The sequence below is a fragment of the Stegostoma tigrinum genome, chromosome 26 (genome assembly GCF_030684315.1).
Source record: "Stegostoma tigrinum isolate sSteTig4 chromosome 26, sSteTig4.hap1, whole genome shotgun sequence".
NCBI classification, from domain to species: Eukaryota; Metazoa; Chordata; class Chondrichthyes; order Orectolobiformes; family Stegostomatidae; genus Stegostoma; species Stegostoma tigrinum.
In genome coordinates, this window is record NC_081379.1 from 45,585,900 (window position 1) to 45,612,281 (window position 26,382).

At 44.4% G+C, this 26,382-nt stretch overlaps 1 protein-coding gene across 1 annotated transcript in view; it reads left to right on the forward strand.

The window, feature by feature from the left end:
* Positions 1–19,105, forward strand: part of rsph14 (radial spoke head 14 homolog) — a 631,180-nt gene extending 612,075 nt beyond the window's left edge. Inside the window, exon 6 of the mRNA XM_048555903.2 lies at positions 18,054–19,105. Within this exon, the coding sequence (XP_048411860.2) occupies positions 18,054–18,292 (239 nt within the window). The 3' untranslated portion in view covers positions 18,293–19,105. The remainder of the gene's footprint in view (positions 1–18,053) is intronic.
* Positions 19,106–26,382: the final 7,277 nt, after the last annotated feature.

Genomic DNA, 26,382 nt, shown 5'->3' on the forward strand with positions numbered 1-26,382 from the left:
TCAATGGAATTTAGAATAAAAATTCCAACGTTTTTCCCTTGTAGAGCTGAAATTTCATCCAGTTAATTATCAGGGCTGTCAAAGCCACTGTCTTTGATCCCCACTACAAACTCCATGTCCTAACTCTGACTCCATCTCTCTCCTTAACAGCTGTCTCAGGCTGAATCAGACTGCTTATTATCTTGGGTTCTTTACTGACTCTGAGTTGAGCTTTCAATTGTGCATCTGCACTATCACTGCTGAGACAGTCTAATTCCATCTCTGTAATATTGCCCAACTTCAGCCCTGCTTCAACTCATCTGCTGGTGAAACCCTAATTTCTTCATTCTTAGATTATTCCTACACAGTCCAGACAAACATTCCATATAACATCTTTCCATCAACTTGAAGTTGTTCGCTGCCCATGCCCTTCTTTATACGAAATCCCATTTACCCGTCACTCTGATAGTGACTCGCATACATCATTGCCCTGTCGAGCAAAGCTTCAATCTTAAATTCCCACTGCTTGTTTTCAAATCTCTCCACGGCCTCACCCCTCCCTATCTCTCTAATCTGCTCCATCCTACAACTCCCCTAGGTATTATCCTCTTAACCATCCCATGATTTGAATTTCTCCACTAGTGATGGTGTACCTTTAGCTGCCTGAGCTCTGGAATGCTGTCTTTAAACTTCTTGTCTTGCCTTGTGGTACAGATTCCAGACCAGGCAGACCTTTAAGACATGGTGGAATGTGAAGTCCTTCGTCATTCTAAAGAGAAAATCCCTAGCTCTCTCAACCTTACCTTGTAAGATCTTTCCTTCATTCCAGGCAACATCCTGGTAAATCTCCTCTGCACCTTTTCCAACGCTTCCACATCTTTCCTGTAATGAGGCGACCAGAACTGAGCACAATACTCCAGATGTGGCCGAACCAGGCTTTTGTATCGCTGGAGCATAACTTCACGGCTCTTGACCTCAATCGCTCTATTAATGAAAGCTAACACACCAAATGCCTTCTTAACAACTCTACCCACTTGGGTGGCAGCTTCACTAAAATGCTGTAGCAAGCCAGAGACAGAGATGTTGGCCAGGGAGCAGGGTGGTGTGCAGCAGCAGGCAACTGGAAGCTCAGGGTCTTTTTTGTGAGAAGAATTTAGATGTTGTGCAAAGTGGTCACAGTCTACGCTTCATTTCCCCAATATAGAGGAGACCACATTGTGAGCAGCGAATGCAGTTGACTGTATTCTGGGAAGTGCAGGTAAAGTGGTAGGCAAGGATAAGGGGAACTATATTGCTATTGCGGGAGGGAAGAGAGGGGGTGAGAACGGAAGTGCGGGAGATGGGTTGTCCCCCATTGATAATGGTGCTGGTAAATCCTCGGTTGAGGAAAAAGGTGGACATTTTGGAGGCTCCCTTGTCGAAGTTGGCCTCATCTGAACATATGCGACAGTGACGGAGGATAAGAGAGAATGGGATAGAGTCTTTACAGGAAGCAGTGTGTGAGGATGTATAGTCCAGCACCTGAGGGAGTCAGTGGGTTTATAATGGATATTAATGGCGAGATTATTCCCAGAAATGGAAACAGATGTCAAGAAAGCAAAGGGAGGAATCAGAGATAGATCAGGTGAAAGTGATGGCAGGGTGCAAATTGGAAGCAAAATCGATTAACTTTCACAATTCCCGACTAGGGAGGGAAGCAGCAGCTATGATATCATCAATATATTGAAGAAAGGATTGTGAGAGCTGGAATAGGACTGGAACAAGGAATGTTCCACGTACCCCACGAAGAGACAGGCTTAACTGGGGCCCATGCGAGTACTCTTGCCCTCACCTTTTACCTTAAGAAAATGAGAGGAGTTAAAAGAGAAGTTGTTGAGGGTGAGGACGAGCTTGCCCAAGTGGATGAGGGTGGTGGTGGGTGGGGGTTGTTCAGGTCTTTGCCCCAGAAAGAAGAGGACAGCCCTAAGACCTTCCTGGTGGGGAATGGATGTGTAAAGGGATTGCACATCCATGGTAAAGAGGAGGTGGCTAGAACCTATAAACTGGAAATTTTGAAACTGGCATAAAGTGTCGGAGGAATCATGGATATATGTGGGCAGGGGTTGGACCAGGGAAGAAAAGACCGAATCAAAGTAGGAAGAGATGAGTTGTGTGGGGCAGGAGCAGGCTGAAGCAATGGGTCTGCCTGGACAGCCCAGTGCAGGGCTGGGGACTATCAGCTTGGAGGCAGTGGAGGAAGGTCACCAGATGATCATCAGTTACATAGTTGATACAATGGCCTGATGTGTTATTTGGGGTCATGGTCCAGGGGAAGATAGGAGGAGGTATCCGAGAGCTGGCACGCAGCCTCTGCAATGCAGAGATCAGTGTGCCAGACAACAACAGCACCACCGTTATTGGGAAGCTTAATAACAAAGCCAGGGTTAGATCTAACTGCATGGAATACAGTCAGTTTGGAGGGAAATAGGTTGGATTTGATGAGGGGGGTGGAACTGTGAAATTGAGGTGACCAATATCATGTTGATAGTTCTCAGTGAACAGATCATGTGCACGTAAAAAGGTCAGAGGGAGAGGTTCAGGTGGACGGAGAGTGTTGGAACTAGGCCAAGGGGTCTGTGGAATGGGAGGAGGACTCTTGTCCAAAGAAATGGACACAGAGGCGAAGATGGCTGAAGAAGAGTTTGATGTCATGTCGTGCCTGAAATTGGTTAAGGTGGGGACGGAGAGGGATAAAGCTGAGGCCTTTGCTGAGTATGGCACGTTCAGCATCAGAGAGCAGAAGGTTAGGAGGGATGGTGAGTACCTGGCAGGAGGTTGGGGGGTGGGGTTGGAGTTGGGGGTTGATGGAGTCAGAGTGGAGGGGAGGAGAGGAAGGTTCCAGAGGGTCATGGGCATCTTTGAGTTGTTGCATCTTGTGAGCCTTGATGCCTGAAAGGAAAAGAAAAAGTTTCTAGCTAACACGATGAATGAGCCGGAGGATGAAGTGGAACTGTGGCGTGGTGCAGCCCTGAGCCAACGTGTTACAATGCTGTTGGAAAGATTGTGTAGTCAGTCAGTTAAGTCTGCATAGTATACAGTAATGCCAGCAAGCACAGAACCCAGACCACGCGTATCAGTCTGGAATATTGTAACTTTGTAAAATGGTGTTGTAGATAAACTTCAAGCTATCTGATTCAAGTGCTTTGCAACTTGCCAAGATTTTTGGACAAGAATGTGATGGTTTACCCTCAATTTGGGAGACAGATCCACGTAGTCCTTACATTCCACACTCCTTCCGTCTGACCACAATTATATGATGTATTGTTGGAGAGAAGGAAGAAAATATTACAAGAACATGATCAATGAGCATTCAGACAGTTATCCCAACTAGAATCATGATATGCTACACAGGCTTGAGACTTTTGGACAGATACATGGGTTTATGGAAAGACGTTTTGTCATTGGGTCCAACCTCAATCATTTGACATTGTAATGACTAACAGTCAAGTCGTACGAAGAAATGGACAGGATATCTGAGTTGCATGTTATCAACTATGTGTTACGCAGGCTATTGACTCAGATACTGAGAACCTCATATCTATGACAATCTATGTTGTTTCAGTAAATTCTCTAGTTTGAAGAAGAGTCAATATTTCTTTTTAAAACAACATTACAAAATGAAACCGATTATTTGGTTGTTATTTCATTTCTGTTTGTAGGAGTTGCTGAACACAAGCTAGCTGCCACCTTTATTACAATACAGTGGTCACTGCATTCCAAAGAAGCATATCATTGGCTGTGTCCCCTTTGAGACATCTGATGGTGCAGATGAAAATGGCTACATAAATGCACCTCTTTAATTCCTCTTTAAAGGAACTACATAAATACCAGTTGTATGTGTGGTCCAGAGGCAAGTGATCCAAATGATATTTATAGATAGAAAATTACAGGCACTGTTTTTTAAACAAAGATTCTGGTTTGTACCAGGGGGAGTGCATTGCTCGAGAAACGTGCAAGACCCCTCCCCACCTTGTTCAGGACTTTATTTAAATTGTAGAGGTCCGTAAAAGATAAGAGCTGAGGTTTAGTCATCCCACGCTATCTCCAGACAACTCTTTCTCCCTTTGCTCAGAGGTTCCATTAGCATGATCAAAGGAGTACACAGTGAAAAACTGTTCCCATTGGTGGAAGTATCAAGAATGCAATGGCTCAGACTTAAGATCATTGGGAAGGGAGACAAAGGTGGTCCAAGGGAAAAGGTTTCATGCAGCTAACGGCTAAAATCGCTTGAGATTGTTGTGGGGCAGGATTGATGTGTGTAATTGATACATACTTGATGGAATTGGAGTATAATCAAAAAGAGGGACGTTAAGGCTTGAAGGGAGATGGTGGGGCAATGGCATGATGTATGTTGCTCCTATAGTGAGCCAATGTATATATGATGGCCTGCACATGCTCATTGCATAAAGTAATCATCTGTAATTCTGTGAAAGGAAGAGAACAGACGTATATAACACACATGCAGTATGATGTATTGAAGTGAAGCAGCCTCACACTCTGCTCGACCAAGATGGAATAGTCAGCCTCCTCTGACATTCTGAATTGTGATCAATAGCCGACAGACCTCATTGCTTACAATCTAATTACTCCAGAAAAGTACTGATTTCCTCTCAGAGCCCATCAATATACTCCTCCTGCCCTCAAAGCCCTGCAGCTTCATGCCTGGGTGAATGAATGACTTCAGGTCACAGACTTTGAATATTTGATACGAGAAGGAAGAAGCAATAAACCACAGGAGATAGAAGATGCTCCAATTAAAGGCTATTCACAGACAGCAGAAAAAAAGATGAAATATTTCACTGAGACACTCAGCTCTACTTGGATCTGAAATTTACAAATAATAAAATATAATTTGCATGGGTGAATGACGCAACCAAGGGACTTAGAGACGAGTAATTGTGTTATTTCTAGCTGTAGTTTGATAGGCCATGCACAGCAAAATGAAGGTTCCTCTTTCTCCGCAGATTTACAAGCCTTTATATTTCTGTTAAATTTACTTCAGATTGATAAGAACGTAATAACAAGGCTCCCTTAGTGGTTGTAGGCTGTAGATGAAAAGACTGTTTTATGCCGTAATATGTATCACAGTGGTCCCAAAACCCATGTTTAGTTTGTACTCTAAGTTGTCATGTTTCAGTGAGGATCAGTATCGAAGGAACTATGAAAGATCTTTGAATCATTAATTAAGTGGGTGCACCATGCTAAGAATGGGTTGGCCAAAACTGTGCTGAGCTGTGATCTCCCAGTATCTGGTTACAAATGGGGAGGTCAAACTCATCTGATAATTAAACTGAATACAAGCCCCCAATCTGTTACAGTGGGAGTAGAGGTTCCCTTCTAACAATTAAGCCTAAAACACTTAGAGAAACTCGTGTCGTCTTTATGATCTATTAATCAGAGTGGTTAACTGAAAGAAAATCCCTGATATTCACTTTAAAAGTAACAAGTAACAAGTAACAATTTATTTATTTAACTGTAACAGTGAACAAATTAACAGAATTACTAAGAAACCACACAATTCCCCCTTAACTATTCCCTAACTGAACTAAATTCTACTGGTGTGCTGTTCCAATAAACATAAATCCCACTACATAATCCCAAGTAATCAGAAAATAAATTAAAACTTAATCTCTCAAAGTCTACATGCCTTTCTTCTGCTGTTCTCAAGTAATAAACACCTCTCTTCCATTGGTCTGGTTGCAGGGATATTTCTCTGTGAAGTCTTCTATGAGGACTCTTAGCTGAAAGTGCCATGGGACCTGGATACGATGGTGCTTTCTTTGAGAACTTAATGATTTTTTTGTGAGAGTACGATGCTTATTTCTCAGATGGTCATTGGCTGTCTCACCAATTTTCAAAAACCCTATCATTATATACCTTGGATAACATATCAATTTTCTCACAATAGCATTGGTCCGAGGTTGTCAAAACCAACAGATTTATATTCAATTTGATTTCAATCATTAAGTGCTTGGCTTAAATTAATTGGCTGATTCCAGCTCATTACCAAAACACTAAAACAAGCCGAAGATTTCCAATCACATTGCCAATTAATAGATGTTTCAATTTCAGAACTGGCTGCACATCTTCAGCTACTTACAGACACTTTTTTTCCTGTATAATCTCTAAACTTAGAAAAGCACTTTACCTCTTAAAGGAACCCCACGCTCTTCTACCTTATCATTTTTTTACAAACAAATTCTAGCTTCCTGCCTTCCAATTCACAATTACTCTACACAACCTCATAACAATCTCAATATCATCCAATGCCTAGAATCACATATGGGTGAAGTGCTGACCCTTTTGGAATTTACCATCTAATGATAGCCACTTTGACCCCTAAGGAGGAGGAGAAGGAGGGGAAGTAGTGGTGTGCACAGCTGTTTGTGATGGAGAGATAAGGGTTTCCCAGACGCCGGGAGACAGAATTGAAACCACTCTGGCTCGAAGGTAACACCTAATAGTTGCTTCTGAAGTCTCTGACTTTTGAGTTTCACAAAATTCTTGCAATTTTCCCTCAGTTGCTAGAAAATTGCTTGTTGTTATCTTCGAACAAGACTCCACTTCTTCTACAGAAATAAAATCTTTTCTGATTTGTCCATAAGTTTGGATATCTGTGTATATCTATACATCTGTATGTCAGTGTATACCTGTGTATACCTGCATATCTGTGGTATATCGTCCATGGAATTTTATTTCCCATGATCTAATTTGATTAGAGTTCAACCATGGCAGGCAGGCTGCCAATATAGCAAGAGTCAAGTTTAAATTCTGTTTCAAACCCCCAAACCATCAAGATGATGGTACAGAATCTATGTGGACTGTCTTTGACCTCACCTTGGAATGTTGAATTCATCTTTTGCTCTTTACCACTGCTGTCCTTGAGAGGGTATCTACCATTACATGTGCCTGGCCTTGAATCTGAACTGTGATACAGTATCACATCATTCCAAGCCTGAATTTTTGTGTAAAGGCTTTCTTGAGATTTATTACATTCATAATAACGAAACCCAAGAGATTAGGGTCCATCCTGACCTGTATTGTCAGTCCCATGAGGTAACCTCTCAACCTATGATGTCCCCATGCAACTGCTAACGCTTTCTTCTTTATGGTTGCATGCTTGTGTTCAGTCTCAATCAAAGCCCTCATTGTAAAGTATACAGATTTATTTCTTCCATCAGTTTTCACTTTAACAAGAGCTGCTCTGATTCTGTATATAATGCCTTGAGGCCACTATCGAGAATGGGTCTGGACTGTAATGCGTTGACATGTCTGTAAAAAGTCGCTCTCTTTAATCTTTTTGAAAGATACAGTCTGTCCCTGACTCCATTGCCATTGCTGTCTATTCATCAAAAGCTCTCTCATGCATCACACCAGACTGTCTACATTTGGGACAAACTTTCTTATTTGCCTGAGAGTTTCTGTACATCATATACGCTTGACAGTCCTGGAAGGTTATTGAAGGCCCACATCCTGGATCCACTGTGATATCCTAGGAATGTGTTGTGATTCTGGAGAATTGGCATTTCTCATTTAGTGCAAAGCCTATTCTATCTAGTGCACCCAGGGGAGAGAGATTGTTGGGCTCCATCGCAACATGAGTGCCATGATTGTCTCAAGCCTATGCTCTGATGACTGGATGGCGATGGTGGTATAATAGTGGTATAGGGGCACTGGATAGTAATCCAGAGGCACACACTAATGGTGATAATGGGAACTGCAGATGCTGGAGAATCCAAGATAACAAAGTGTGAAGCTGGATGAACACAGCAGGCCAAGCAGCATCTCAGGACCACAAAAGCTGATGTTTCGGGCCTGGACCCTTCATCAGAGAGAGGGATGGGGAGAGGGGGAGGCGGACGGAAGATGGAGAGAAGATAGGTGGAGAGAAGGTTGCCAGAACAGCAACTCATATTCCGCTTGGGAACCCTGCAGCCCAATGGTATCAATGTGGACTTCACCAGCTTCAAAATCTCCCCTCCCTCCACTGCATCCCAAAACTAGCCCAACCTGTCTCTGCATCCCTAACCTTTTCTTCCTCTCACCCATCCCTTCCTCCCACCTCAAGCCGCACCTCCATTTCCTACCTACCACCTCATTCCACCTCCTTGACCTGTCCATCTTCCCTGGACCGACCTATCCCCTCCCTACCTCCCCACCTATACTCTTCTCTCCACCTATCTTCTTTTCTCTCCATCTTCGGTCCGCCTCCCCCTCTCTCCCTATTTATTCCAGTTCCCTCACCCCATCCCCCTCTCTGATGAAGGGTCTAGGCCCGAAACGTCAGCTTTTGTGCTGCTGAGATGCTGCTTGTCCTGCTGTGTTCATCCAGCTCCACACTTTGTTATCTTGCACACACTAATGGTCCCTTCATGGTAGCTGGTGGAATTGAAAAATTCAATAAATAAAAAAAAGTCTGGAATTAGAAGCTAGTCTCAGTGAAAGTGACCGTGAAACTATCATTGATTATTTTAAAAACTCATCTGATTCACAAATGACCTTTAGGGAAGGAAACTGCAGTTGTTACCTGTTCTGGCCACATGTCTTCAGACCTACAGCAATGTGGTTGACTTCTAACTATCCTCTGATAATTCAGGATGGGCAGTAAATGCTGGTCTTGCCAATGACTCCCACGTTCCATGAAAGACTTTTGAAAATCAAGAGAGGAAAGATGAAGAAAGGAGCCATTGAAGTAGGAATTATGTCCAGGCACTGACCTATTTCATCAGCCTCCACCACTCAGAGCCTCGTTTGCTGGTTCCTGCCCTGATGACCGAATCTGTCCGAGCTCAGATGTAGGTGAGGCGGTCTGTGACAGGGTCTATTACACCCAGCAAACACCCACCATGGGCATTTCAGCTGTCAGTCCATGGGAAGAAACAGCCTGCGTCTACCTCTGCTGACTCTTAGGAGCAGCACCGGATCAAAGAAAAAGAATGACTTTTTACATTGCACATATAAAAAATGTGATTGTGATTCATAGAATGAATATGAACCAAACATTTTATTTAACATTTCTATGATCCAGTTGCTGTTACCTCATGAATGGGCATTAGCCTTTTGGAGAAATCTGTGATAAGAGAGAATATTACTGTGAGAGTATAAGACATGGGAGCAGAAGTAGGCCATTCAACCCAATGCCCTGCCATTCAATGAGACCATGGCGATCTGCTAATCCTCAACTCCACTTTTCTGTCTTTTTGCCCTTGATTCCCTTACTGATTAAAAATCTGTCTATTTCAGCCTGAAATACACACAATGACCATGGCTCGCCAGCCACCTGTGGTAAAGAGTTCCACAGATTCACTACCCAATGAGAAAAGAAACTCCCCCTCATCTCGGTCTTAAGTGGGTGGCCTTCTTACTCTGAGATTGTGACCCCTGGTGCTAGACTGTCCTACAAGGGGCATCAGCCTTTCCATGTCATGACAACCCTAAGAATCTCATATGTTTCCATAAAGCCCCCTTTCATTCTTCTAAACTCCAATCAATTATAAAATAATGAAAGTAAACATTAGCATATAAGAGGGAATGGGATTGGATGATAGCCTACAGGAAATGATGTAATGTGAATGGATTCTAGGTGTAGGAGAATGATAACGAGAGTGCAAAGTGTACATGCGAATGAAATGGTGGGAATGATTGGGAGGTGAAGGGGTTGAAGCAAGAGGAAGTGGGTGGGGCGTGGTGACCCACCAACTCAACATTGCCATCCATGATGATCCGTGCTCCTGAGTCAGCTGAAATGTGGCCTGGACAGGTTTGGTGAGATCTTCTCTAGTAACTAGTCAATAATTGCAGTATCCTCATCCATTTCATCTTCTCCAGATGCTGAGTGGGCCTCACCTACCTCATCCTGCAGCTCCAGTCATCTCTACGAGACATGCAGGACCACTACCATTCTGAACCCCAGACTGATATTTACTGAAGGGCAGTCCAGATTTACCAAGGTACCTGAATCACATCTTCAGAAGGCCAATGGCGTGGCCTTGTGCCCATATGGCTTCAGCTGTATCTTTCCTCTTCCATAGTGAGAGGACTTCTTATTGGTGCCATCAGCCATAACCCCAGAAGATAGCTTTTATCAGCAAGGAGCCAGCTTGCGACTCTGGTTTGAGGTGCGATGTAACTGTTTCAGAACAATGGTAATAGGGTAGATGCCTGATACCATGCACTGGCCTGTGTGGGAGCCTTCCAGTGGTCACATCCCAGCTGAACATTAATGGAGTGAAATCCGTTAAGTCATAGCCCTAGCAACCAGGGCATTAGCCACTTTAGTGCAACAGATTGTGAAGTCCTGCAGATGTCACTGGCATTTCTTGGAAGGTGCTGTAAGTGAAGAGATTCAGCATTGTTGTGACTGCCAGCACTTGGCCACCGGATCCACTTGTGAGAAAGCCTTGTGTCAATGTACTGCAGATGTCGGCATTCAGTGGCAATGAAAGCCTGAGTTTCTTGAGGCTTTGTCACATCAAGAAAGCCTATCCTCTGCCTGAATACACTTCTGCTACTGGGCCACTTGTTCCTCAGAAAGTGTTCACACTCTACATAGACTGCTCCCATTCTACAGTGAAAGCTGGCAGTGAGGGCACACATAGTGAAGACATCAACGTTAAGGAAAAGCAACTTTGCAGATATTGGAACCAACATTACAACAGTGAAGGCACACTCACAGAAGTTCTGAAACACATACCTATGTAGGCAGGGAAGCATCACTGTAGTTTACAGCTTTCAACTGTCATAGAGCAATGATTCTTCACTATGCCTTGATGGGTCTAACAAATTTCCCATCACTTTCAGAACCTCTGCGTTAAAGTCAGAATGCCTGAGTGAGAGGCACAGTGAACTACCCCAACATGTATTAAAACACCAACCAGCACTGAGGTTTTCTAATCAAATCTGAAAGTATGGGTTAACAACTGGAGGAGAAGGAATCATCTTGAGTTACCATCATTTTGAGGAAATTCAATGACAGTGCACACCCACGTCTCAGTAAGAATTCTGACCAGCTGGCCAGAATAAATATAAAGGATTGTCTGATTCTGGTTAACAAATATGTCCATACCTCTTGTTAAAATGCTTAAGAAGCAAAGATTGTAGAAGCAGCTTGAAATTGATGTTTAATTTGTTGCTGGCATTGTAGATTGATTTCCCCCTTATAGAAACAGGCTCATTTTCAATAGAAATGCAAAGTAGAGCTAAAAAGCCAGCTGCCAATTTACTCTAGGTGAACACAGCAGGCCCAGCAGCATCAGAGGAGCAGGAAAGCTGATGTTTTGGGTCTAGACTCTTACTCAGAAATGGGGGAAGGGAAGGGGATTCTGAAATAAGTAGGGAGAGAGGGGGAGGCAGATAGAAGGTGGATAAAGGAGAAGATAGGTGGAGAGGAGGCAGGGATGGAGCCAGTACAGGTGAGTGTAGATGGGGAGGTAGGGAGGGGATGGGTCGGTCCAGGGAGGACGGACAGGCCAAGGAGGCGGGATGGGGCTAGTAGGTAGGAGATAGGTTTGGGCTTTAGGTGGGATGAGTGGATAGGTGGGAAGACAGGTTAGGGAGGCGGGGACTAGCTGGGCTGGTTTTGGGTTGTGGTAGGGAGAGGGGAAATTTTGAAACTTGTGAAGTCCACATTGATACCATTGGGCTGCAGGGTTCCCAAGTGGAATTTAAGTTGCTGTTCCTGCAACCTTCAGATGGCATCATTGTGGCACTGCAGGAGGCCCAGGGTGGACATGGTGTCCAAGGAATGGGAGGGGGAGTTAAAATGGTTCACGACTGGGAGGTGCAGTTGTTCATTGCGAACCGAACGTAGGTGTTCCACAAAGCAGTCCCCAAGCCTCCACTTGGTTTCCCCAATGTAGAGGAGGCCACAACGGGAACAGCAGATACAGTATACCACATTGGCAGATGTGCAGGTGAACATCTGTTTGATGTGGAAGATCTTCCTAAGACCTGGGAGAAGGGTAAGGGGGGAGGCGTTGGGTTAGGTGTAGCACTTCCTGCAGTTGCAGGGAAAAGTGCCGAGTGTGGTGGGGCTGATGGGGAGTGTGGAGCGGACAAGGGAGTCACAGAGAGAGTGGTCCCTCCGGAAAGCAGATAAGGGTGGGGAGGGAAAATGTCTTTGGTAGTGGGGTCGGATTGTAGATGACGGAAGTGTCGGAGGATGATGCGTTGGATCAGGAGGTTGATGGGGTGGTATGTGAGGACAAGGGGAATTCTGTTTCCATCTCTGGCAACCACCTGGAAAATGACATCCATTTCAAGCCTACCGACTCCCACAGCTACCTAGAATACACCTCCTCCCACCCACCTTCCTGCAAAATGGCCATCCCTTATTCCCAGTTCCTTCACCTCCGCCGCATCTGCTCCCAGGATGAGGCATTCCACTCCCAGACATCCCAGATGTCCTCATTTTTCAAGGACCGCAACTTCTCCTCCACAGTGGTCGAAAACACCCTCGACCATGTCTCTCGCATTTCCCACAACTCATCCCTCATACCCCCTCCCCGCAATAATAATCAAAACAGAATTCTTCTCACCCTCCGTACCACCCCACCAACCTACCCAACACATCATCCTCCGACACTTCCTTATCTGCTTTCCGGAGAGACCACTCTCTCAGTGACTCCCTTGTCCGCTCCACACTCCCCTCCAACCCCACCACACCTGGCACCTTGCCCCGCAACCACAGCAAGTGCTACACTTGCCCCCACACCTCTTCACTCACCCCCATCCCAGGCCCTAAGAAGACCTTTCCCATCAAACAGATGTTCACCTGCACGTCTGCCACTGTGGTGTACTGCATCTACTGTTCCCGTTGTGGCCCCCTCTATATTGGGGAAGCCAAGTAGAGGCTTGAGGACCGCTTTGCAGAACACCTATGCTCGGTTCGCAATGAACAACTGCACCTCCCAGTCACGAACCATTTCAACTCCCCTTCCCATTCCTTGGACAACATGTCCATCCTGGGCCTCCTGCAGTGACATAATGATGCCACCCGAAGTTTGCAGGAACAGCAACTCATATTCCACTTGGGAATCCTGCAGCCCAATGATATCAATGTGGACTTCACAAGCTTCAAAGTCTCCCCTCCCCCCACTGCATCCCAAAGCCAGCCCAGCTCATCCCCGCCTCCCTAACTTGTCCTCCCACCTACCCACTCCTGCCTCCTCAAGCCCCACCCCTATCTCCTACCTACTAGCCTCATCCTGCCTCCTTGATCTGTCCATCCTCCCTGGACTAACCTGTCCCCTCGCTATTTCCCCACCTACACTCACCTTTACTGGCTCCACCGCCCCCCCCCCCTTGACCTGTCTGTCTCCCTTCCACCTATCTTCTCCTTTATCCATCTTCTATCCACATCCCCCATGCTCCCTATTTATTTCAGAATCCCTTCCCCCTCCCCATTTCTGAAGAAGGGTCCAGACCCGAAACGTCAGCTTTCCTGCCCCTCTGATGCTGCTTGGCCTCCTGTTTCATCCAACTCTACACCTTGTTATCTCAGATTCTCCAGCATCGGCAGGCCCTACTTTCTCTGCCAATTTACTCTGACATGTTTCATAGTCAAGCTGTTTAGAGAAGTTATTACAAATTTCTGGAGCAGGTGGGATGTGCACCTGGGCCTCCTGATGTGGAGGTAGGGGCACTACCACTATGCCATAACAGCTGTCCAACATGTGTTGCCCATTCTGACAAAGTCAGGAGCTACTGCCTGCTGATCAAGTGGTAAGTTGGAAATGCGTTGAAATTTCCAACCAAGTAAACCAGATATTTCACAAAACCCACCAGCTAAATAAAGGAGTTGACCGTTTCTGACAGTTTCAGGGAGGAGAGAAAGTACACACAAAAATATAATGCAAAAGAATTTACAGCACTTCAGTAATTGGTTGTCACAGCCACATGCAAGAATAATATTTAAGACTAGTTGATGCTGCCTTCTTGAATATTTTATATTTTTGCACAGTCTAGAAAGTTAATTAACAATGAACAATTTTATAGTGAGGTGCAGTTGCAAAGAGTGAATACTGGAATGCAAAACCAGGGCAGATTTGATGCTGTAAACCTTCATCAGTCTGAACATTGCAATATTCAGACTCCGAATTACAGATAGTAATTTATCAGATTATCCTGTCTGCTGATAGCTTGAATGTCCCCTGACTGAGTTAACCCAAGTAAAATTAGAATCAGCTTTTATCCACCACATAAAGGTAGCAATTCACACTTGGGAGTGGGGGTGCAGTGTTGTGAGACTGGTGCTCCAATGATCAGAGCTAGGACCACTGCTCATCACACATTATCTTTAATAATTTGGACTTCAGAACCAAAAGAAAAGGACTGAATTTTACCCAAAACTCGCTAAGTTTCAAATTTGGCAGGTTTCATGGAGGGTTTCTCTCCATGGGTGCGAGTGAGCTTTCTCATGCTGATTTCCAGCACCTACCTCATTACCTACACACCATGTCCCCATGATCATCCTCCCATCCTCTCCTGTCTCACCAGGGCAGAAGCCCTGTCTACTTCTGATGCCTCCTGGGATTCCTGACACTGGCACCATTTTTAAAGCCTAGCCATGTACCAGGTCAGATGTTGCCAGCCAGGAGCTGCCCTTCACTGAGCACTGGGAGCAAAAAGAAATACTTCCGAGGGCATATAGGTGGCACAGCTATTGCTTCAAGCTCAGGTGCATTTGGAAAATGCATTGCTGTTTAAGATCCAAGCTACACAAGTTACCTGTCCTTAGCCTCAGTCCTCGTTGGAACCCCATTGAAAGAAGCACTATCCTTTTCCCAGTGCCCTGTGTAACATAACATCTCCTCATTGTTCCATGTGAGACTGTCACATATGGGAAGACCTTTAAATGGCTGAAATTATTTGCTTTTATTCAGCAACAACAAAAGAGATGAAATAAAAAACAGGCAAATAAAAGCTACATTTACTTCTGGGAATAGTGACTTGTCATTTGATCAGCAAGAAATTTGCAGTCAACGAGTGATCACTATGCTCAGCCCACATCAATTGGAGCTAACTCTCAATTAAAGTCCTGTCTGGCTTGTTGAACCTAACTCTACAGCACTCTACCATGCTGAAGGTGATGTTCTTCTTGCTCTATGTCCTCATCTTTCTCCCCAGAAAACAACAGCTGCTCTCCCAGCTCTTCAGCATCCATCACATCTTTGATTTGCCTGCTCCAGTCGTGCAGAGAAGAGCAAGCTAGCATGATGTAGCACACTCTGTGCGCGGTGTACTGAAAGCCTCCAAGCATCAAAACTTCATCTCCAGCAGACCTATCATCTGCTCCTTAATGAACCTGGTTAAAGAAATGACATTATTGTATCTATACCCAGTCTCAACCAAGAGCTTGCCTAATTAAGTCATCAGCTGCAGAGGGTGGCCCATGCTTCCCAGTAGCCACCCTGGTAAAGCAGCTGGCCGTCTATACAGTGAGACGTGGAGGCCTCTGACAATGAGGGCCATGCAATGTCTCCATGTGGCATTAGGACTTTATTCCAATATATACAGCACGAGTTGTGTCACACAAATACAGCAGGGGATTGTAAATGTTTGAGGATTACTGAGATCTTGTCCCACCCACCTCAACATCGTCCAAGAAATGCCATGTTGCATAGAAGAAATGTAAATTAAAGATGGCCATCCAGAAATGTGTTGATGAGTTCAGAGGAAAGTTCTTTATCCTCACAGCTCTGAGATGGTAGAATGAATTGTATAGAAGTATTTACTGGAAGACCAGAATGGTATTTGAGGCAGAAAGGAACAAAGGAACAGAGGATTGCAATGATAGGTTTAGATGAGGAACGATGAGAGGAACTTCAAGTGCATCACGGACTGGTTGGGCCAAATGGACTGTTAATGTATCATTTCTCTTATCTAATCCTCTGATGTTTTAGCTGAGTTAATGTAGTGGCACACCACAGGGAGTCAGAACTGAACCTTGAGAAGCACAGTGACAATTTAATGCTGTTACTCATCATAACTGACATCATTGCAAAATTGACATGAGCTGCATATGCAGATGTGCTCAGTGTTAATCATTTGAATCTTTTTCTCTCTGCACCAGATTTAAAATAAATTCAGATTATCCTGGGGCACTATGCAAAGAAATGTTGTCTGGTGATGGCACAGCAGATTATGTCATACCCCAATGGAGGAGTAGCTTGTGGGTTTGAGTAGCATTTTCCCAGCCCAACAAATGCTGTTTTGATGGAAAGGAGATGTGAAAATTTGGTTTGAGGAGCTTTGGTTTCACTTGGCCACCAGGAGATTTTATCAGAGGTGGGCTTTCTGTAAGATTTTTAAAAATGTCTCCCCATTTGAGGCTCTTGGCCATCAGGGAGTTATGAAGCCATGGCAAAATATTGCATTTTGATCTATGACTTTCTCCTCCATGTTCATACCCCGTCATTTTTAGTCAGTACTCAAAGCCTTTCAGCAAGGCCTCCATTTTGACGTACCATTGCGTTTCAACACCTCCTTCTGTCACCACTTGCCAGCTGGCCATGGTTACCAACTATCCTAATGGGCCTCCCACTTCCAAGTCCCACCTGCCATTCTTAATTGGGCAGTGCACAAAAAGGCAGACTGTTAATTGGCCACATCCTGTGATGCCATTCTTAGAGATAAGCAAGGCCAGCCGGTCAAACGGGCCCAATGACTGGAAGATGCCAAAGGGGAGAAGATGTGGTGATTTGGATTTTCAATGTGACCCTTGCCAACCCAGGAATGGATGGCATTGCACATCCATCATTATCAATCCAAATGATAATCGGGTGATTCCTATGAATTGAACATCTTGCCCAGAAGATAATGAGCCATAAATTCTACTCCAAGACTTAGCTCTGAATCCCTTGATTGAATCAATTGATGGTTATTTACTTTTGAAGTGTCATATGATGATTTTTTTTATTAACTTGTGGGACATGGGAATCACCGGCTGGGCCAGCATTTATTGCCCACCTCTAGCTGCCTGTGAAAAGGTGGTGGTGAGCTGCCCTCTTTAAACACTGCAGTCCATGTGCTATAGATTAAGCCATAATGCCATTGTGGCAGGAGTTCCAGGATTTTGACCCAGTGACTCTGAAGGAGCGGCAATATATTTCCGAGTCAGGGTGATGCGTGTCTTGGAGGGGAACTTACGGGTGGTAATGTTCCCAAGTATTTACTGCCCTTGTCCTTCGAGATGGAAGTGATTGTGGGTTTGGAAGGTGCTGCCTGAGGATCTTTGGTGAATTTCTGCAGTGCATCTACTGAGCTTTGGCAGTGAAGGGGGTGGATATTTGTGGATGTGGTACCAATCAAGAAAAGCTGCCTTGTCCCTTGTACTGTCTAATCTTTGGAACACGTGTATGTCATGGATAAGGAATGATCACGGCAATGAGCAGGGGAATTGGTAAGTTGCATCCAAATGGTGATACTGTAAGGCTTTGAGATTTATACCATAATCTTAAATCCCTGGAGCAAGGCCAGCCGGTCAAACGGGCCCAATGACTAGAAAATGCCAAAGGGCATTAGTTATGTAACACATGATTGTGATTTTTTTATTTTAAGTTTTGAAATTAGAAATGATAGTGTTGATGTTAGTGACGAATGTCCTCACAATTCTGTCAGGTATTTTTACGGAGATGTTAAGCTATTTAAAGTGAAAATGTGATACCTGTGGTAAAAGATGGAGGAATGAGACACTAACGGCATTAAGTACTAATCCATTAATATTGTTAACACCAATTTCAAGACAATGTTGTCTTGTATTTGTGGTGTCAGACACAATTAGCTAATTTTTTTTCTGGAGAGAGAAAAGTTTGAGAGAAATGAGAAGGTAAAGCTGAGGAAAAGGTGGATGGGTTTGTTGGGCCTAAGAGGTTATTGTGTTCTTTTGAAAAGAAAAATTATGTGTTAAGTACTTGTCAGCTTGTTGCTCTTGTAGGGTTAGCTCTGTTTGCTTCTGATCACATAAACCCTTTTCAGAGTATTTGTCGACCATGATGAGTGACAATATCTCTGATTGGGTTCTTATGTTTCCACAGGGAAATACGACGCTCTGAAGGCTGATGTCATTCCACCCTTACTGCACTTGGTGAACGATCCAGCAAGTAAAGTGCGGCTCAATGTCATGAAGGCCATTGCAACAGTGTCTGAAACTCCAGAGGGAAGAAAAATCCTGCTGGACCAGGTGGAGCTCCTACAGGGCAAACTGAAGGACCCCAGTGAGGCAGTCAGAAAGGCAGCCAAGATTGCTATTGATGTCATTACCTGGAAACCCTAGCTGCATCAGTCAAAATGTGGTAATGCTGCACTATGGGCCCCTCAGACGTGATCTCTGCACACCCCCTTTTCTAATCTTGCTTTCCCTCTTTTATTTTGAATATGTTCACACTAACTTTTATATATAATCATTTCTGCTCCATGGCAGCCTATTGTCTTTTAGTTGGGTTTCCACTAACCTCTACAAGTTCTTTATTTTCATAAAGGCTCACTGTCCCAAGAAATGAATCCTGTTCCTCTTCCCACAGACGCCATTTGACCTGCTGAGCATTCGCAATACATTAAGTCTTTATTTCAGATTCCCAGCCTCTGCTATTTGTTCTGGGATTTGCCATTAGCCTTAGCTTCCTGCTGCCATTTATGGTGTTCTGTGGTTTCCTCCTCTGACACTTCACTCTGTCTGACATGCTGTATAGTATGGCTTTCGTGAGGCCGTGCTTTCATCCTGTTAAATTGTGACCATCAGGAATTCTCAACTCACTTTTTGGTTTGTTCAGGGCTGTCAAAATAATTAATACCATTTATTACCAATAACTGGTCGATTAAACCAATTTTTTAAGGTCTTTTCTTTTAATAAAGCTCTCTAAGACTGCCTGTCATTCTGCTCAATCTTTTTCCAAATTCTCTTTCATGTTGTTTCCCATGTCTGTTTTATTCTTTGTCTCATTCTCTCATGCTTATAATCTTGTTCTTCTTCCTTCTGTCTTATTCCCCGTCTCTCAATGGGCTGCTGCTCTGTGTACACAGAATGTAATGAGTGCAACAGTGCTGTGCGTGATAATTTGTCTTTCTAGTAGATTGGACACAGTTTGTTAAGTGGAAATAAACTGCAAATATCACTCAGGACTTGTATGGCTTTAAGTGTGTAATTTTCTTAATTACCTAATTATTATCACTGTTTCGTTCAAATTAGTTGAAGCCAGCATGGGTTTTTTGTAGCGATTGTTTAAATGGAAGGCTGTATTTGTGTTACACCATCAATATGCAGATACACAAGCTTTAAACAAAAAGAGACATGATAGCATTTGGGTATCTTGAGCTTACTCATACAATGAAGATCATTAAAACCTGAAGGTGTAGCACAGTGTCAGTTACTCACAGTGAGGGCAGCAGTGGGACATTACAATTAGCTCAACGTCCCTGATAAAAGTATAGTCTTCCTCCTGTTAAGAAGAAGTCCTACTGTAAGATACACATGTAAGTGTATGTGGGTGTGGGTGTCCATTGTCAGCACATCACTAAAACATGGTGCGCAGGTACAAAGGAGAATTTTTAAGAGAGGCTAATAATATATTGGGCCTTCATCTCAGAATATTGCAATTCAATGGTTATTCTTCAGTTACACAGAGTCAAGATTAGATCCCAAGTGGAACATTTTTGGACATGAACCGATAGGAGAGATTTGGTTTTCCAGAGTCAGATTTAACACAGAGATTTAAATATGAAGGACTAAGTACATTGTCAGGTGGCACAAATCGAGGGAGCTCCAACAGCTGCTGCTCCAAGACTGTGCTGGAGTTTGGAACTTGCTGGTTTTCAGGGAATAAGTGTGGGGGAAATGAAATAAATAGTTAATGACAGTGACTGTCACCTAACCTCTTCAGTTTGGCCGTCTTTGGCTGCAGATTGTCAAGGGGTTGGGAGATGAATGTGCCTGATGGAAAGCAAATTAAGCACAAAGTGCAAATACTGCTTGATCGCACTATTTATGACACCTTTCCATCACTTTCTGATAGTCGAGAGTAAACTGATGGGGTGGTGATTGACAGAGTTGGATTTGTTCTCCTTTTTGTGTACAGGGCATACCTGGGCAATTTGCCGTGTTGTCGTGTAGATGCCAGTGTTGTAACTGATCTAGAAGAGCTTGGCTAGAGATGCAACAAGTTCTGGAGCACAAGTCTTTGATACTGCAAGTCCCGACCCAGCTGCCGGAAACTTCACACAGTCAATTATCCAGCAGTGTGGACGCTCTGAAAATGTCTCCAACTCTGGGTGGCATTAAAAACCCTAGAAGGCCCTGAATTACTCACCTTAATAGTTAGTCAGGAAACATTGCAGGAATGAGCACCCACTTTATCTCCCGGCTAACTACTAAATTAGATCCATCATCTACCCAACCCGATCCTGAATTCCCACCTCCTGCCCCAGGACACTCACCCCCCCATGTTCCCTCACAGGCCTCACCCACCTGCAACCCCTCTTCCCCCCCCTCAGACATTCACCTGGCTCTCTATACCTTCCATCCACTTGGCTCCCTATGCAGACCTTCATCTGGCTCTTTATACCCTCTGTCTATTTGGCACCCTACCAATTCATCTGGCTGTCTCAGCCCTCCACCCATAATCCACCACAACCCAGACATTCGCCTGGCTCTTTACCCCTCACCCACCTGACCCCTACCCAGCTGCAACCTTACCCCTTCATTTATCTTACATAGCTTGACTCAGTAACTGTGAAAGTGGTTTCAACATCTTTAAACACTGGAAAATGACAGTAATTGTCATAGAAAGAGACACCTCTTTACCTGACATGGCCGCTTACTAATGAGGCTTATCTGCATATTCATTAAATCTACACGAATTTCTTCCATTGGAATTTTGATGAAACTCTCAGCTGTCTGTCTCTCTCAATGTCATGTAAATTTTCTCGTCTAAAGCCAATCTCTTAAGCAGCAACATATGAAGAAGTACAGATCAATCTCCTCTCTTCCTGCAGTGTAGAATCATTCAGGATCAGTTCTGAAATTATCTTTTGCACAGACCCAGACCCAGACAGAGAGGTGATGGCCTCATGGTATTATCACTAGATTGCTAATCCAGAAACTCAGCTAATGTTTTGTGGGTCTGGGTGCAAATTTGTATTCAATAAAGAAAAAGTCCTGAAAGTAAGAATCGACAGATGATCATGAAACCATCACTGATTGCCAGAAAAACCCATCTGGCTCACTAATGTCCTTCAGGGAAGGAAATCTGCCTCCCTCGCCTGGTCTGGCCTACATGTGACTCCAGACCCGCAGCAATGTGGTTGACTCTCAACTGCCTTCAACTGTACCAATCACCACAAAGTCTCATCAAAGAAACGAGGAAAAGACCATGGCAGAAATACCCCTTTTGACCCTGCAAAGTCCTCCTAATATTTAGGGGCTAGTGCCAAAACTGAGAGAGCTGTCTCACAGACTAATCAAGCAACAGCCTGATTTTAGTCACACTGACGAAGTCAGACCTGACAGACAATGTTCCAGACACCACCATCACCATCTCTGGGTATGTGCTATATCACCAGCAGGACAGACCTAGCTGAGGTGTTGGCACAGTGGTATACAGTCAGAAGGAATTTTCCCTGAGAGTCCTCAACATTGACCCCAGACTCCATGAGGTCTCATGGTTTCAAGTTAAACATGGGCAAGGAAACCTCCTGCTGATTACCACAGACCGTCCTCCCTTGGCCAATGAATTGGCACTACCCCATGTTGAGCAACACTGGAGGAAGCACCGAGGATGTCAAAGGCACAAAATGTACTCTGGGTGGGGGATTTTAATGTCCACCACCAAGAGTGGCTCAGCAGCAGCATTACTGATCGAGCTGGTCGGGTCCTAAAGTATGTAACTGCTAGACTGGGTCTGCAGCAGATGGTGAGGGAACCAGCAAGAGGGAAAAACATATTTGTCTCACCCTTACCAATCTGCCAGCTGCAGGTGCATCTGTCCTTGACAGTATCAGTAAGTCCTTGTGGAGACAAAGTCCCACCTTCACATTGAGAATGACTTCCATTGCGTTGTGTGGCACTATCACTGTGCTTTGGGACAGACTTCACACAGACCTAGCAACTCAACACTGGGCATCCACAAGGCACCGTGGACCATCAACAGCAGCAGAATTGTACTCCAGCACAATCTGTAACCTCATGGCCCGGCATATCCCCTACTCAACCATTACCATCAAGCCAGGGGATCAGCCCGGATTCAATGGAGATTGTGGGAATGCATGCCAGGAGCAGCACCAGGCACTCCCAAGGAGGGGCTGTCAACTGGTGAAACCATCAAACAGAACAATAGAATGGAATGCCTACAGTGTGGAAACCGGCCATTTATCTGGACAGTATCCCACCCAGACCCACTCTCCTCCCTGTAGCCCTGCATTTCCCATGGCTAATCCACTTAGTCTGTGCATCTTTAGACTATCGGAGGAAACCATACAGACACAGGGAGAATGTGCAAACTCCACAGTCGCCTGAGGGTGGAATTAAACCCAGGTCCCTGGTGTTCTGAGGCAGCCATGCTAGCCACTGAGGCACAGTGCTGTCCTACTTGTACATTAAACAACATAAGTAACAAGTGATTGACAAAACTAAGCAATCCCACAACAAAAGGATCAGATCTGAGCTCTGCAAACCTGTCTCATTCATTTGTGAATGTTGGTGGACAATTAAACAACTCAATGGAGGAGGACACTCCACAAATATCATTATCCTCAATGATGGAAGAGCCCAGCACATCAGTCCAAAAGAGAAGGCTGAAGCTTTCGCAGCAATCTTCAGCCAGTGGTGCCAAGTGGATGATCCATCTCAGCCTCCTCCAGTGGTCTCCAGAGTTTCAGATACCAATCTTCAGCCAGTTCAATTCTCTCCAAGAAACTATTGCAGACACTTGGTACTGCAAAGGCTATGGGCCCTGACAACATTTCAACAATAGTGCTGAGGACATGTGCTCCAGAACTTGCCATTCCCAGGCTAAGCTGGTCCAGTACAGTCACAACATTAGCATCTACCTGACAATGTGGAAAATTGCTTGCAGATGACCTGCACATAAAAAACAGGAGAAATTCAACCCAGCCAATTACCGCCATTGGCTGAACCAATGTTCAGCTCCATTTGCAACTCCCCAGATACCGAAGATCAAACATGAACAAGATCTGAGCTTGGGCTGACCAGTGGCAAGTAACATTTGCACCACGTAAGTGCTAGGTTGTGACCATCACTAATAAGAGACAATCACTGCCCTTTGATGGTGTTATGGTGTTATCAACCCTGAATGGCGTTATCATCCCTAAACCCCCCACTATCAACATCTAGGAGTTACCATTAACCAGAAACTCAACTGGACTCACCACACAATTGCAGTGGCTACAGGTGCAGGTCAGAAGCCAGGAATACTGTGATGAGTAACTCACCTTCTGACTCCCCGAAAATCTGCCCATCATCCACAAGGCACACGTCAGGAGTACAATGGAATACTCCCCATTAGCCTGGATACGTTCAGCTCCAACAACACTCAAGAAGTTTGACACTATCCAGGACATAGCAGCCCACTTTATCGGCCCTAAGCCCACAAGCATCCACTCCCTACACTACTGATGCTCAGTCGCAGCAGTGTGTACTATCTACAAGATGCACTGCAGAAATTCACCAAAGATCCTCAGACAGCACCTTCCAAACCCATGACCGCTTCCATCCAGACGGACAAGGGCAGCAGATACATGGGAACACCACCCCCTGCAAGTTTCCCTCCAAGACACTCATCATCTCAGCTTGGAAATATATTGCTGTTCCTTCACTGTTGCTGGGTCAAAATCCTACAATTCACTCCCTACGGGCACTGTAGGGCAACCCACAGCCGGTGTAGGGCAGTGATTCAAGAAGTCAGCTCCCCATCACTTTCTCAAGGACAACCAGGTACAGGCAATAAAGGCTGGCCAGCCAGCATCGCATAAGTGGATTAAAAAAAAACCTCAGGGCAAGGGGAATGTGGCCAGGTAGCAGTGACTTGAGTGAAAACCTCACCACAGTCAATGGCTTGAGAAGTCCAGGAAAGGGCAGGCAGTCAGTGCCCATCAGCAAAGATACAGGAGAAGTTGTAATGTTAAGCAAATGTTGTTGCTGCAACATTCTTGATGGATAAAGCAGTGATAAGTTTGCAGAACTGCTGCATGAAACATGCCCATCACAAAGAGACGCCTCTTCTGTGGCTTTCATTTATTGAAAGTAATCTCTTTCAAATGCTATGTGAATATCTGCTTAAATCCTCTTTGATAATTGTAGAAGCAGCCTACATTAAGGCACTGAGCCAAACTCAGAGATGAATATTTGTGAGGCTGGATGAACACAGCAGGGCAAGCAGCATCTCAGGAGCACAAAAGCTGACGTTTCGGGCCTAGACCCTTCATCTGAGTTTTGCCAGCAATTTCTGTTTTTGTTTCGGATGTCCAGCATCTGCAATTGTTTGTTTTATTTTATGGAATAAACTAATGTGGGTCATACTTGTTGCAGAGATAGTAGGAACTGCCGATGCTGGAGAACCTGAGACAACAAGGTGTAGAGCTGGATGAACACAGCAGGCGTAGCAGCATCAGAGGAGCAGGAAAGCTGATATTTTGGATCAAGACCCTTCTTCAGAAAATTTTCTAAAGAAGGGTCTAGGCCCGAAACATCAGCCTTCCTGTTCCTCTGATGCTGCTTGGCCTGCTGTGTTCATCCAGTTTCACACCTTGTTGGATCAGACTAGTGTTCTGTTTTGTCAAAGTCATTGAATCACAGAGTTTTATAGGACACAAAAAGGCCCTTTGGCCCATTTTGTTTATGCTGGTCATCAAGCACCTATCTCCCCTAATTCCATTTTCCAGCACTTTGCCCTTGCTATGGCACTTTGAGTGTCATCTCAATATTTCTTAAATGCTGTGATGGTTCCTGCCTCCAACAGTCTCTCAGCCAATGAGCTCCATATACCCAGCACCTTTTGGGAGAAAAAAATCTTCCTCAAATTCTCTGTAAATCTCCTATTCCTTACCTTGAATCTCTGCCCCCCCGATTATTGGCCTGTCTACTAAGAGGAAACATTTCTCCCTATTTACCCTATTTTGTCCCTCAGAACTTTGTACACCTCAATCAGGTCCTCTCTCAGCTTCCATGCTCTAAGGAAAACAATCTCAGTCTGTGTAGTATTCCTTAACTCCAATCATAACTTCATTAAATTGTAGATTGTTTGGAAAAGTACAAGAATGGGCCTGAAATCAAAGTTCTAAACTAGGGAGGAGGCCAATTTTAAAATGATTTCACTAGATTGGACTGGGAGCAGAGACTTTTAGGGAAATCAGTGTCAGATGCATTCAAGAATGAAATAAGCAGTGTATAGGGCCCAACAAACTCCTGTGAAGATAAAGGGTGGGACCAATAAATCTAGCAAACCCTGGATATTGAGGGATACACAAGATTGAATGGAGAGAAAAAGGGAGGCTGATGGCAGATACTAAGGGTTCAAAACAGCAGAAACCCTAAAGGAGAACAGAATGTGCAGGTGTAAACTTAAAAATTAGGACAGCAAAATGGGCGCACGGGAAGTAAAGTAAAGAAAAATCCCAAGTTATTTTACAATTACATTAAGGGTAAAAGGATAATAAGGGAAAGTGTAGAGCCCATTAAGGGCTCTTGTGGTAATTTGTGTAGGGAACTGCAGTAAATAGGTAAGATTCGAAATGAATACTTTGCATTGATATTCTCGAGGGAAAAGGGCGATATGGATGTAAAGATCAGGGGGAAGGTTTGTGATATAACCAAATAAATTAACATGGACAGAGAAGAGCTCTTGAATAGTGTGGCAGACTTAAAAGTAGATAAATCTCCAGATCTGGATGAAATGGATCTCAGGATGTTGGGTGAAGCACAGGAGGAAATAACATTGAATTTTTTTGAAGAGGTGGTCAGATGTGTGGATGAGGACATTGCTTTTGATACAGTCTATTTGGACTTCAGCAAGATTTTTGATAAGGTCCGGAATGGCAGACTGATAGAAAAGGTAGTAGCCCATGAGATCCAAGGAAATTTGGTTAATTAGCCGATATCAGGAAGTATAGGGATGGCTTTGTGACTGGAAGCCTATGTTCAGTTAGGTCTGATAGAGGTCACGGTTGGGACTGTGATAATAAGGTGTAGAGCTGGATGAACACTGCAGGCTAAGCAACATCAGAGGAGCAGGAAGGCTGACGTTTCGGGCCTAGACCCTTCTTCAGAAACGGGACTGTTGGGACTGTTGCTGTTTGCGGTAAACATAAATGATCTCGGCTTGAATGTAGGTGGGGTGATCAGTCAGTTTACAGGGG